The sequence below is a fragment of the Pimephales promelas genome, chromosome 1 (genome assembly GCF_988280905.1).
Source record: "Pimephales promelas chromosome 1, fPimPro1.hap1.1, whole genome shotgun sequence".
Taxonomy (NCBI): domain Eukaryota; kingdom Metazoa; phylum Chordata; class Actinopteri; order Cypriniformes; family Leuciscidae; genus Pimephales; species Pimephales promelas.
Window position 1 is genome coordinate 8,735,944 of NC_142769.1, and position 15,047 is coordinate 8,750,990.

General features: G+C 36.3%; 1 protein-coding gene and 1 long non-coding RNA gene across 6 annotated transcripts in view; one reads left to right on the top strand and one right to left on the bottom strand.

Moving 5' to 3' along the window:
- LOC120477407 (uncharacterized) overlaps positions 1-13,612 on the top strand; it is a 34,352-nt gene extending 20,740 nt beyond the window's left edge. The window contains exons 3-7 of one of the 3 annotated variants that reach the window (XR_016147572.1): positions 6,611-6,691; positions 7,931-8,121; positions 10,217-10,283; positions 10,650-10,772; positions 13,326-13,612. This is a non-coding gene — a long non-coding RNA (uncharacterized LOC120477407). Of the gene's footprint in view, positions 1-6,610; positions 8,122-10,216; positions 10,284-10,649; positions 10,773-13,325 lie in introns of all 3 variants that reach the window. The other 2 variants (XR_016147563.1, XR_016147580.1) reach the window with 2 other exon arrangements.
- Positions 1-15,047, bottom strand: part of myom1b (myomesin 1b) — a 52,772-nt gene that overhangs the window by 20,805 nt on the left and 16,920 nt on the right. The window contains exons 7-16 of one of the 3 annotated variants that reach the window (XM_089123447.1): positions 14,593-14,637; positions 14,412-14,435; positions 13,332-13,490; positions 12,115-12,276; positions 10,227-10,368; positions 7,910-8,106; positions 7,773-7,826; positions 7,354-7,478; positions 6,607-6,790; positions 5,238-5,412 (exon numbers count right to left, since the gene is read on the bottom strand). In XM_089123447.1, coding sequence (XP_088979573.1) covers positions 5,238-5,412; positions 6,607-6,790; positions 7,354-7,478; positions 7,773-7,826; positions 7,910-8,106; positions 10,227-10,368; positions 12,115-12,276; positions 13,332-13,490; positions 14,412-14,435; positions 14,593-14,637 — 1,267 coding nt within the window. Of the gene's footprint in view, positions 1-5,237; positions 5,413-6,606; positions 6,791-7,353; positions 7,479-7,772; positions 7,827-7,909; positions 8,107-10,226; positions 10,369-12,114; positions 12,277-13,331; positions 13,585-14,411; positions 14,436-14,592; positions 14,638-15,047 lie in introns of those variants that run through there. The other 2 variants (XM_089123428.1, XM_089123406.1) reach the window with 2 other exon arrangements.

Here is a 15,047-nt window from a genome sequence, read left to right on the forward strand (position 1 = left end):
CTGCGCGCGCACACACACACACACACACACAGGCATTTTCCCATTCGGCTCCTCCCGACCGCAGACGTAGGTTTGCAAGGCCTTTTAGGTGTTTTTCTGTCAATTTCTTGTATTTTTCACCCTTATGAACAACAACTTTTGTCACACGATAAAAACTCCTTGTGGTTTGATCTATTTGAGCATCCGTAAACGATGGAAAACATATAGGCATTTTGAGTGTGTTATAGTGCTTCCTATAGAAATTCTAGAAATTATAAAGAAATTATATAGAAATTACTTCCTGCCCTCCATCTGCGTTTCGCGCCATGGCAACGCAGTTGCGTGACGTCACGTGAAAACAAGTTATTATGGCATTTATTAGTGGGCTCAGTAAGACAAACACAAATAGTACTGTTGTTCATCATACTTTAGTTGATTTAACAGACCATTAACCCTAATTGCATGTTCACACCAATATGAGCGTTTTTCACGAAAATATTTCGAAGGCCCCCTGGTGGCTGGCTGCAGTATAGGTCATAGACCCTTCCCTCTCCATGTAATTGAATGGGATGCAAGTCAAACAAAAAATTACAACCTTCTGTGTTCTGCGTCTTTTCAGTGTGCATTGGTTTCGGCTGTCTGCCCTATTATTGTGCGTGCACTTCGCTCAACCCGCGGATTTTTTCCGGACGCCGCTGTGTTTTGTATGCATGCTTTTAACAGCTGTTCTGATGTTGTAGATATGAACCAGTAGCCTGGATGCCAGCCCGAACTCCGCCCACAATATTTTTTGGTCGGGAAGTTCGGTCTGGACTCGATCCATTGAGGTAATTAAAGGTATAGCGGAGGATTTTCTTTTTCCGGGTGGGTAGTCTATACTATTGGTCCACCTAAGTGTCAATCATTCTGGTGATATGTTTACGTAAGGCCGTCGTACGTGCTCATCCCTATGTAGTTTTCACTTTCAGGTGTATTATGTCGGAGTTACGGTTTCAGCCATTCCTTTGAAAATAGCTCAGGGTCGAAAGAGAAAAAATGTATACGAAGTGTTTGATAAGAAGAGAAAGGCCGCAGAATATAGAAACAAGACCAGAGTGATTTTGGGTGAATATCACACGCTGGCGTGCGCTAAAACAAAGCACAGGTTGGGCTTCTCACTGATGCTGCAGTCGCGAAGATTCTAATAGACAGGTAAAGTTTGTCATGCTATTTGGAGAAATCCATTTAAAATCACTAGTAAAAGTTAATGCAAGCTACTTAGCAATGCTAGCCCTGGCACAAGTCATGCACCGCATAGACACGGTAAACATCTCAATTTGTCTAAAGTAGCCTTTTGACCAAATGGTAAATGGTATCATGCTGAAAATTCTAAAACCTTGTGTGTTCATGTGTTCATATTCTAAAACCTTGTGTGTTTATTATTACACAAATGCAACAAGCTACTTCTCCATTACATATGCAACTATGTATAAAAATAATTTATACGTATTAACGTATTAACAATGAGACATTAGGTTAAGGACCAACGTAATAGCATTGCTTATATGTTGCCATGTAACGTAATTGCGATTTGCAAAATAGTTTCCTCCGAACGTATTTCCTGTGATAAAGGGTCGTACATATCATGTCTTGAGTCCTGGGTCACTCAATCGATCAGTATAATAAGTAAATAAAACACGGAAGGGCATTTGACATTTTGTCTTTTTTATGAATGTTTTTGAGTTAGTTTATAATTTGCAACATAATTGTGTAAGGCGTAATAGGCGTTCCCTCTCGGGAGCAAGAGTGTTGTGCTTGTGCATGTGCATTTATTTTTTTTTAAATGAAGAGGGCGGGTCTTCTCTAAAATTCGGAAAGATCCTCCTCTATACCTTTAATTATGTAAATAGAGGTGAAGTAATTATGATCAGGCAAAAAATGAACGGGCCAATCAAATTGCCAGGGCGGGCTTTATACGATGATGGACAGATGATCTGCAGGGACGTAATCATCACGTTATCAAAGAACGCTTAACTGTCTTCCCTCAGAGATGACTGCAGCAGCGGGAGAATTGAGATGTATGGATTCCGCTGTCGCGTCTTTTGTAAAAAAAAAAATCGACAGCGCATTCATTTTAATAGACAAAAAGAGAACTGCAATCAAGGTATTTGTCGATCAGAAAGATATTTTGGCGTCCTTCCCACATGATTCGGGAAAAGTGTAACTTATCAGCTGGCTCTGACGGTCGCTAAGAAGATGGGACGTAATGAAAAGCCTGTGGTCGTTGTGGTTTCTCCTTTGGTGGCACTCATGGAGAAGTAAGTTAAAGAAGCAACACTCGTTATTTAACTTCTAAAATAAATAAAGCAGGCTACGTTCTCTATTTGAAAACTGCGCTATGCAAAGGAGTTGACTTATGCGTTGCTCTGATTGGTTGTAGGTCTACCGACTATCCAATTGAGTGCAGAGGGATTTTTTTTTTTCCTGGTTCGGTTACGACACGCTTCATAATGGGCTCTATGCACGGCGTTATTTCCGGTGAAGGATTAAGGATGCTCGATAACTTCCGCCGATCATCTAGTCCAATGCAATACCGAGAATTTATAGTGAATTTTATACTCCATGGTTATACTAATGAAACGTTAGTCACAAAAAAAGATAAAACATACACCCCTCGTTGTGTTTGTGCTTCTTTTTAAAATTATATTTAATAAACATAACTATATATAAAATTACATCTAAACGTATGTACGTTTCGTTTCAAAGACGGGAGGACAGTAAATATTGAAGACTCTGCCATAATCCCGTTTTCTCCGGTTTTCCTCCGCTTTAATCTACACAACCGGAAATGGACGAGCATCCTTACGTCAAATGCGGAACTTATGCGTGCATATAGCCCATCAAAGCCCAATGGAGGAGTTTCAGACTCATATTCTTTCTTGAATATGAGTATGACGAAGTCAGGCTAATGAAGCAGCACTTCTTGATTCATTATGTTGTATGCACCAATATACCCTTGTTGCTTCATTATTATCACTCCCTGTGATATGTTAGTCCCGCGTCGGCTCGACCATGTTCAGGGTGGAGCTAAAAGAGTCGTGGAAGTTTTGGCACTCTGCCAGCTAGACGCATGATTGTTTTCAACTAGGTCCGGTACCCGAACTGCGTGAGGCGGCGCTTTAGATATTTTTTGCATTGACCTGCGACGGCACGTGAGTGCATTTTTCTGTCAACTCTGCATAGATCGATATCGCACATTTGACGATGGAGCGGGTTAAGAGCATACTAACTGTTCTGACCGCATTATTCAGGACAAAGCTCTGAGGACATCAGAAGTTACAGGGACGGATGGAAGCTGTACAAAGTACACAGGCTACATCATAATTTCAATTTTAATGGAGAATAAAACAAAAGGCAGAACACCGTATAATCTGATAGGCAGCATTAGTTGATAGAACGCCAGCACAGTAACTTCATATTGGTTGGCTTAGTTTTTTTCCGGTTTTGGTTCTAGTCGGACACCATCTGGGTATTTTGGGCTGATTTAGCATGTCGAATCGGCGCTGGGCCGTCGGTGAGAGAGAGAACTCTGGCTGTTCAGCCAAGCGAACGAGTCAGTGCACAAGAATAAATGCAAAAGACGGGACAGACAGAAGGCTGTTATAATTTTACGTCATCTATATAAACATTCAAATGCATTAATATTTTCATAATAGCATGAGCCGCCTGGAATTATAAAAGTGATCAGCATGATTGATATTCCAAATGGTAAGCAAGCGCTGCTTTGTTAAAGGGTACATATCAAGCTTTTAAATCATTCATTTTTACTTATAAATCATACATTTGTGGTCTATATAAAGCATAACTGCAATTCTTGGGTCTGAATTTCTCATTATTATAGCTCAACAGGCCCCTTTTCTAATGTGCTTCTGTGAGCAAACCGTTTCGAAGCGTTCCCTTTTAAATAAAAAGGAGTTGCGTCTTTCCCCCCGGCCGCTCTCCAGGTCGATGAGTTCACACTCGGTTCAACTCCCCCCGTTCGGCCATTATTGTAGTTTGATAAGAGATATACGATTGCTATAGCTTCAAAGAACATTTTTATTCACACGTTAATGTCAACAACGGAAGACTTGTCCATCAAGCCTTACATGTTCGAGCCAGAGCGAGCGAGTTGCTAAAGACGACGACGAGTTTCCCGAACAACGTCATCATATGGATGCAGTAGTATGTAAGTTCAGTTAACTATGTTGTGTTATTAGTGAAAGTCGACTATTTTCTCTTGTTAAAACAAGCACACTGATGAGATAAATGACTACGGTCTAATCTTACCACTAAAAATCTGTATTGATAATATGATAACTTACGTTTAGAAAAGCATCAGCAAACACAGCAGCTAAATGATAGAAGGAATTTACCCCTCATTCAGACGAAGTCAATCGGCAAACCCTTATTTATACTGGCGGAGGTTGTTGAAGTGGAGATCCTTGAAGTGCTTCAGGTCACTACATCCAACAACCGTACATTTTGACTTGCCCTCTGCATCATTGAGCTTGGACTACAAAATCGGAGCGAGAAATAATAATGGACGATTGCTCGAAGTGTTGGGCCGGTATAGTCAATGTCCTTATTTGTCAGTTCCGCTGCAAATACGGTGACGTACTTGTTCAAAAAACGTCATAGAAAACAGAAAAATCTGAACAGGTTGAAAAATATGACCAAAACAGAATATAAAGATATAAACGAAGCACCTGAAGAGAGTAATTTCATCTTTTCTGTACTTATAAACACTCCAAATATACAACAAAATGCATTTAAGGGCTAAAAAAGTGGATTTTGCATGATATGTCCCCTTTAACGGTTTGTATATGAAGAGTTCAGATGCAAAAGCCTCTAAATGCCATTTGAAATTTTCTTCTAGAATGATCATTTTTATCAAGCTTGCATATTTAAGTTCAGTGATTTCACTTAAATGGCAATGATAATTACCTATTAATTGTTATTTAAGTGAAATTACTGAACTTAAATATACAAGTTTGATAAAAATCATCATTAAAGAAGAAAATTTCAAATGGCATTTAGAGGCTTTTGCATCTGAACTCTTCATATCTTCAGTGATAGTTTCGGTTTCCCTTCTTAAATGATGAAAATAGAATATTGCAACCTGCTATAGACAGATATACACTTACACACAGGCGCAGAACGCACTTGCTGACAGTCATTTTACAACAAGACTGTGTAATTCAACTGAATTATTAATTATACTCGATGTGTTGTTATACCTTGTGCTTTTAACTGGTTTGTTGTTGCATGGCTCCCAAGTATTGCTGCCCACAATGCTGTTCTCAATGTAGTAGCCCACCAGCTCTTTAGCTTCACGTGACCCTTCCCATGAAACCACCACAGATGTGTCTGTATTGCGGGTAGGCACCACACGGCCAGGGGCTGATGGGATATCTGGTGGCAGGTAACAAAAAAGTGTATTACACCATTACACATTATTTACACTGTAATAGAATTATATTCAAGTTCAGGCAACATTTATCTGCATGCTGTAATAATTTAATACTGTAATATAACAAGGTTTAATTTGTTAGCATTACTGTAATAATATTAGTTAATATGAACTGACAACAATCAATAATTTTATAGCATTTTTTAAATCTTAGTGCATGTTAATCTCATAATTTACTACTGCATTTTTGAAATTCAAAGTTTTATCTGTTAACTTTAGTTTATGCACTTTGAAAATGAACATGAACTTTTTGAACAAAAATTAACAAAGGTTATTAAATACTGTAAAGATATTTTTCTCATTGTTAGTTCATATTAGTTAATGTTTTAACTAATGCAAACAGATAAGACCTTTTTTGGAGTGTATAATATAATATAATTAATACAATATTACAAATTTATGGTAAATAATGAGTTAATGGTATATCCAGATAAAAAAAAGTAAAAGCTACTTGGTAAAGTAAAGGCTAACATAAATAATTGGAGTTGAGTTATAGGGATAATTTTTAAACAATTTTAACATTAATCTTTACATGACTACTCACCAAATATATAATTAATTGGACATGAAATATTTATTTGAGTTGATTTTTTTTTTAAAATCATACATGTAATATCCTAAAAAAATTTCCACTTTTGAATATATTCCACTAAAAAAAAAAAAATCAATTACATTGTCATCCAATTTTTTATAATCATCAGAAATTATAACACAAGATGTCACTAGTTGCATTAGTATGAAACAAGATATTAAGATATGAGATGACTGTTGTGCATGTTTTTAGTTATCTAGATGAGCAGGAATGCTAAACGATACACCAACTACAATCAAGTAGCATATTCCAGAGAGCTGCATAATAAAACATTAACATAATATTTTAGTATTTTAAAGAGACAATAAACTAAATAATAAAGGTTCCAAAAGCGTGTTTTTGCAGAAGGGCCATTTTAGGTTTCTTAAAAGTAAAAAAACAAAACAAAATCCTTTTGTGCAATGGAAAAGGTTCAATGCATGTTAAAGGTTTTTCATGGAACCATAAATGGCAATACAGAACTTTTATTTTTAAGAGTGAGATTCTCCACCACAACTCATTAAAAACATCACATTTTCATTGAAGGCTGTTGTGTTTATCATACCCAGCTTGTCTCCAACTGTGGTGGCTTCTGTCGGATCTGATGGTTCTCCAACGCCAGCTGAGTTGCAGCAACGAACGCGGAAACAGTAAGACTTGCCCTCAGCCAGATCAAAAAGAGCAAATCGTGGAGATTTCACAGGGATTTCAGTGTTCACTCGTTGCCAGCTGTCTGTGCCAGACACACACTACACACACACAGAGATATTATTGCTAAACCAAAGAAAAAATACAACATACTGTATCACTCAAGGCCTATTCCCTTAAAGCAACAGCATGGATCTTTTCCTCTTTGGTCGCCCTACTGGTTGGAAACGAAATTGTCCATTACCGCTGTCGTAAATAATTTAGCCTTCCATCGCACGCACGCTCGTTGTTTATCCAGCAGCGGCTTTAGAATGAACGATGTTCACAGACAAGGTAGAGAGTGTTACATGATTTCTTGAAAGGATGATGTATTGTGACATCAGAAACGAAGAAAAACTAAATAATGACTATTGTAATGCTTGACGTAAAGCAGTCGAATTTTGTAGTTTTTTTGTGGTCGGGTTACTACTCAAACCACGGAGTTACACAGTGCCAGTAAAAGCGATACCGACCCCGTCAGGCCATGGCAGAAGTGCCTTTCACCCTGTTACGACTTGATGAACCACTGATAAGATTTTGGAAACATGATTTTAAGGTAAAAAATGTTACATAGTGTTGCTTTAAAAATCACTAAAGCTTTATCAATTGATTTTTGTGCACTGACCTTCTCCACGTAATACATAACCCCTTCATGGCCTTTATCGCCTGGGGGCTTCCAGCTCAACACCACATAGTTTTTAGTGGCTTCAATGACAGTGAGGTCACATGGTCTGCCAGGAACCACTCCCTCTAAATTAATTAAGGATAAAATATAATTTTATATTGGTACTGTATAATTCATCAGTTTTAAGATATAACACTAACAAAAGATATAAAGAGATAATTACTTTTTTGTAATAATGACGAACTTTGTCATTATAAAGACTTAACATCGAAATAATGACAAACGTTATTTATAAAGATTCTTAATTCTTATCCTACATCTTGAAACTTTTTAGTTTTAAGGATGAACAAATATTTTTTTTGGTCATCACATTAAAAATAACATTTGAATTGGATAAAAAAGTTGTCAAAGCTCCTCACCCACAGGTTCTTCCTCAGTTACAATTATTTGTCCAGTCCAAGGAGCAGAGGCACCTAGAGAAAGAATGAACAGTATATTGTTCTGCTTGTTTTGTTTTCAGTTTGTTTTTGTGTATTTGCCGTGCCAGTCTGTTTACCTTTTCTTGTGCGGTCTGCAGGGTCCATAGCGGCTACTGGTTCAGAGACACGGGATGGATGGCTCATTCCAGCCTTATTGACAGCACGCACGCGGAACACATAGCTTCGTCCTTCCACAAGACCAGTTACAGGGAAACGTGCAAACTTAACAGGAGTGTCGTTACATTGTGCCCAGTGTGTAGTGCCAACCTCACACCTACACAGGAGAAAGGTCATAAAGGAAAATACAATTTAATGCATGAAGAAATACAATCTGATGTTACAAAAAAAAAAAAAAAAAAATCAGAGAGCAGGGCTGTTTGTGAACAAGCAATAAAAAAACCAGTCAAGAAATGGTCTAGATCCTATGGAAGCTTGTTTTCACCACAGAATAGAAAATAAAAGCAATTGCGACATTTTATCTCACAATTCTGACTTTTTTCTTGCAATTGCGAGATTATAATATACAGTTCTGACTTAGTTCTCAGAGTTGTGAGACATAAACTCACAATTAAATAGTAATTGTAACTTCATTTTAACAAAACTTAGAAACTTAATTTCACAAAAATTAGAAATAGTGAGAAATTGCAAGAAAATTTTCAGAATTGTGAGATTAGCCGCAAGAACCAGAACAGTTGTAATAGAAGATTAGCTACAGCTGTGAGGACACTGTATACAGCGTACATTTAGTCTCTAAATTGTTCAAAATCATAATTTTAGAAAACTCCATGTTTGGTGGTTCTAGCTGATTTTCCAGTGATTTGAGATTTAGGGTACGTTTACGCAACAACGATGTACTAAAAATGGAAGAAAAAATAATCGTTTTTTGCTTAGACACAAGACAAAAGTATGTTGACAAAAGTATTCCCATTTACATAGATCCACGAAAAAGATTAAAAATGCAGCATTGTGCTTCCAGGCCAGTAGTTGGCAATGAAAGAAACTCTATGTGCTTATAGACTGTACACGTAATAGAGTGCCGAAGTGAGGACGTCACTTTGTAGGACAACTCGGACGCTAGCGGCGCATGGGTTCCCTCGGTCGAAAAGCTATGCATTTTCCCCACAGACTTTTGGAAAATCGCAAAGAATAAGATCTGTGTTTAACAAAGAGTTGTGACCCTTACACGTTTATAAAGCCGATATAAAGATTTTAAAAAACACAAGCACAATAAAGTTTAAAAAAAGCACAAGCAGGTTATAACTGTGGGTTCTATGTCATAGATCAAAACGTTAAAATATTTAGAGTCTTTGTTCACCACACAGACCTTATTTCAGGCAATTTAGCAAAAACCCATTCAAAAATCCCATAGACTTTAGAGCGAGGGAACAGGGAGTGCTAAAATGCTAACTCACTTCTGCGTTTTGGCGTACAGAGTGACGTCGTAACTTCGGCACTCTATATGCATGCGTTAAAATGCTAACTCACTTCCGCGTTTTGGCCTACAGAGCGACGTCGTATCTTCGGCACTCTATATGCATGCGCATAACGTCACTGTTTTCACAAATTTGCGTTTTTTGAAGTTTACACCGAGACAATAATGGTATCGTTTTCAAAAACATGCACTGTCAAACCCCTTTTGAAAAATTTTAGTATTTTCAGTCCTCCAAAACTCTGTTGTCGTTTAAATGAAATGGTAAGATGCACAAACAATTCCCTTTTGTTGTCACTCCGAGTTCCGTCAGATGACGACGAATGAGCATAGCGAAAGGGAATATCTCGGTTACGAATGTAAACATTTCGGTTACGAATGTAAACATCTCGGTTACCGACGGAACTCGGAGTGACAACGAAGGGGAACAACGGTCACGGATGTAACCCTCATTCGGAACGAGGGTTACATCCGTAACTGAGATGTTTACATCCGTAACTGAGATGTTTACATTCGTAACCGAGATGTTTACATTCGTAACCGAGATGTTTACATTCGTAACTGAGATTTTCCCCTTCGTTGTCACTCTGAGTTTCGTCGGATGACGACGAATGAGCATGGCAAAAGGGAACATCTCGGTTACGAATGTAAACATCTCGGTTACGAATGTAAACATTTCGGTTACGAATGTAAACATCTTAGCTCCACACTTGATCAAAGCATTTAGAGTACACTGAAAACTGTGTTAACTTCCTGTAACTTTCTAGTAATCCTGAAAACCTTAATTAGGTTGTTCAGGTGTGCTTGATTAGGGTTGGAACTGAACCCTGCGGAAATGTTGACCTTCATTCCCAGAGTAGAAAACCTAATTTACAATATACGTAATTTATGGCTAATATCTTCATTATGTCTACTTTAGATGTTTTATGATTGTGTGTGATATTTTTTTATACAGATGCAGTGACCTATCAACAAAGTAGCCCAAAATGCTGCTTCCGCCGTCCACAGCAGGCTGTTTCCAGGTAACGATGACATAATCCTTATTGGCATCCTGACAATATACATCTAAAGGAGCGCCAGGAGCACCAGCAACCTCACCATCAGCATCTAGCAAACACACAAATAAAATGAAGTGAATCATTTCAACAATTGAATCATTTAAACATGTACTATTAGTTCAAATTCACAATGTCACATGCCATCTTCTTGTGAAAAAGAAGTGCACTTAGTTGTATTGAATGTGCACTTAATTGAACTGTAATTGAAGTAAAAGGCCACGCTTTTTAAAAGTGATACTTTAAAATCATTATGTTTTAATAATATTTCACAAGTTCACACATACATGAAATCAGATGTAGTAATTTATATGTATTTGGCGTGCTGTCCAGGAGAGGGCTCCGAGCTCGAAATCTGGCCCGAGCCCAGAGTACTCCCTTTACTGGGATAGAAACCAGCCGAGAGTGAGGCGATGGGGTGGTGGAGGGATGCTGTGAAACTGTCATGGGACAGAGGTGAGGGAAGGCTATATTTATTCCGGCTTCCTCTTGTGCTGATTGGTTGATTACCTGAACCTGCTCCTCCTGAACTTTGTTACATAAAACTTCATGTTGTCGTGCTTTAAAGAAGTACACTCATTAAAGTGTTGACTAAAAAACTAAAGCACTTTATTATAATTTAACTGGTGTGTTATTCAATATTACATTTAAAGTTAAAATATTTTAAATGTACTAAATACTAAATTTAACAAATCTATTTCATATACATGACATTCAATTTTCAATAGAGATGTTAATCGCATATACATTTGTACTTAAGTTGTTCTTAAAAGTATTAACACTTTATTTTAAGGTGAGGTAGTTACACATTACTACATGCACTTACTATAGGAATAACATTGAATTATTCATAAATACATTAACTATCCCTAAACCAAACCCTAACCGTAACTCTTTGGTAAGTACAGTTAATTAAAAGTAATTAATTAATATTACTTAAGTAAGTACAATGTAACTACGTCACCTTAAAATAAAGGGTTGCCAAATTAAAATCTAAATGCAATTCAAGTTTTAAAAAGTGTATTGCAACTACTCTTGGGAAGTGTTAAGTGTGACTCCTTCATTTGAATGTCATGACAGCATAGACACGGGACGACAAGGATAAATTTAGAATGAAACATGAACTGTGAAGGGAGGCTCAGAGAGACATGCAAAACTCACACACAGTACAAGCCAAAAGAGTTAGTTTAATGCTTTTTTTCTTGTAAAACAATTAGCACGTAACGAATTGTGATATTACAGCAATCTGTAATAATTTAGAATATTTTGAAAATCTGCAATATAAAATAACAAAATCTATAAAAACAAAATTATAATTTTGCTCATTGAGGAAGAATCAAATTGATTAGTGGATTTCTACAATACCAGTAAATATATCAATAATTCAGGGGTGAAATGTGCACTTGTTTTGATACTTGCCAGTTCATACCGTTATTTAACACACGCAAAAACCGCACTTTTTAATATTTACGTTTACATTTATTCATTTAGCTGACACTTTTATCCAAAGCGTCTTACAATTGCTATATATGTCAGAGGTCGCACTCGTCTGGAGCAACTTAGGGGTTAAGTGTCTTGCTCAGGGACACATTGGTGTCTCGCATTCGAACCCGGGTCTCTCACACCAAAGGCATGTGTCTTATCCACAGAGCCATCATCACCACCCCTATTTACATCTATTTGTAATAGTACTGTAGCCTTCATTTAACACATAGTTACTGTATTACCAGTATGAATAAAGTGGCTTGCAATAATGTAGCAGGCTGAGTTAGAAATAGTTCACTTTAGTAGTCCTCACCTCTGACAAAGACATATGCAGAATGTGTCTCAAAGCCAGACTTGGTTATGACACGAAGTGTGTACAGCCCCTCATCCTCCTTGTTGAGGTGTGTGAGAGTGAGTGTAGCTCTATCGCCGCTCCAGTGCGTCTGAAACCATTTTGATGGCGCCAGCAGTTTATCTGATACACAAACACATCCATGCATTATGAATCTCAAGGTAGCAATAGTAAGCACTGCAGGGTAAGCGGAAAATACATTTAGGCTAGGTATTTAAAAGAAATTGTACCATACCAATCAAAAGTTTGATATAATTAAGTCTCTTATCTTCAACGCTGCATCTATTTGACAAATAAAAAACATTAATATTGTGAAATTAGTTATAAAATATTTTTTAAATGTAAATCATGCCTGTGATCAAAGCATCATTACTCCAGTCTTCAGTGTCACATGATCCTTCAGAAATAATTCTAATATGTTGATTTGCTGCTCAAGGAAACAACTCTTATCATTAGCAATATTGAAAAAAGTTGGGCTGCTTAATATTTTTGGGGTAAAAATTGGGGTAAGTCAGATTAAAAAAGACAATCCTATTATTCACCAAGGACTCATTAAATTGATAAAAAGTGAAGTAAAGACATTTAAAATGTTAAAATTCCTATTTCAAATAAATGCTGTTTTTTCATTAAATGTTATCACGATTTCTACAAAATTATCAAGCAGCAAAAACTGTTATCAGCATTGATAATAATAAGAATCATTATTAATAATTGAGCACCAATAATAATTTATAATTGAGTGTCAAATCAGCATATTAGAATTATTTCTGAAGGATCATGTGACACAGAAGACTGGAATAATGATGCTGAAAATTCAGCTTTGCATCACAGGAGTACATTATATTTTAAAATACATTTAAATAGAAAACATTTATTTTAAATTGTAATAATATTTTACAATATTGCCATTTTAAAGCTTTTGTGAAAATAAGAGACATCTTTCATAAACATAAAAAAAATCCTACTTATTCCAAACTTATGACTGGTATGTGTAATGCACCAATTTACAAGAAGTAAAGATTAGATATGTAATGATAAATTGATATCAGAATCACCCAATGTTACCAATATTATCTTTTTAAAATATTTTTATATTTTTATTAGCAATATTATCTGATTACATTAATTTTTGCAAAAGATCTTATGAGGGCTTATTATAATTTTTCTCACAGACTTACCATCTCTGTACCACTCGATCTCAGGCTGGAAGCGTTGCAGTGAAGGGTAGATGATAACAGAGCAGCCCAAACTCAACGTCTCACCCTCACGTCCAAAAGACACACCAAACTTCTCCACAATGTGTGTCTCGAATGTCACACCATACTCCAGACATGGTGCTGCAGTACACACACATATTAAATCCAGTATTATTTTATGAAAATTCAATGTTGTTGGATAAGATTGGCTCCAGGATTCATCATATAGACACATTTGTTTAATAAAACACACATTCAATTCATATTGTACAATGTGTACAATGATTTATTACTCTGAAGGGTTTTCACATTAATATAATCTAACACCAAGACTCGAAAGAAGACTGACAGCAGGCAACATTTAGTGAAATATTGGCACCAAATTCATAAAATACACAAGACACAACAAGAGAAGAGTGAATGTTAATGAAGGGTGTTTGCATTAACAATGCTGAATGCATGAAGACATATACAAACACACACAGGAAATGGAAACTAAAAGAATAAACACAAGATGTTTATATAAGATAGTGACATACACATCATTTGTCAAAACTTTTAGAGAAGAACTCATTGGGTCATTGGGTTAAAATTTTACATTATATTTTTAACCCAATGTTTGGGTTTGTCCATATTCGACCCAAAGTTGGGTTAAAACAACCCAGCATTTTTTTCTTTATCGCCACTATGCAGTGAAGGAATATCGTAATAATACACCAAACAAAAACATCTACAGTAATGCACTTACAATGAAAGTTGAAGTGTACGATTACATCTAGATTTACATGTGCATTACAGTAAGCATGCTTTGTTGTTGTTTCAATTTATTACCCCTTTAATATGTGAATAATCTCAAGTCAGTTCTCAAAACAGGGCATTGTGTCTAACTCGTCAAACCAATCCTGAAACACAATCGGTAAATATGTTCATCAAATGAACAAAGATAGAAAACAATGAGAAGGGACGATCATGCACTTAAGATGATCAGGGAAACCAGATGAAACTAAAACATGACAAGAACATTACAAACAAACAAACAAAAAAAACCTTCACCAAGGTTACCTTTAAAGCTGACCTTTCTGCTTTCTGTATCCAGCGAATTGGAGACAAAATAGCCGTTAGCCAGCTGCCATTAAAAACTTTAGTCTCATGCTCAAAGCTTCACACACTTAAGCAAAGCACATACATTAACTGTGAAATAAAAGAAATCAGCTTGAATTTGATTTTATTTTGAATGACTTACGGAGTCTGGGAGATGGCAGAGCGTTATCAAATTCTCCTTTGAATCCTAAACATCAAATCACACAAGAGAAGAGAGATTTTTTTCTGTTTTATCAAATAACTGAGAACGATCCATTTGCCAACTATTCCTTCTAAAGAAAATTGTCAGCAGCCTCAAATGACTTCCTTATTCATATGTTTCAGATTAAATTACAAGGAGCTCCACCAATTACATATTAAATGCATGTAATGAAAACAGAAAGTAAAGGTTATTTTCTACTCTAAAAGTTGCAAACATTATTCTTTGATGAGCTCTGTTCTTATTATTAGATGTAATTTCAACTAATAGATTTTTTAAATGGAGTAACTTAATGAAATTGCCTTGATGACTTTATTGGAATGAACTCATTCAGTTTATGTTCAATTTGATATAATCTGGGGCCAGTAACAGTGCATAAACATTGCCATTATGTTAAG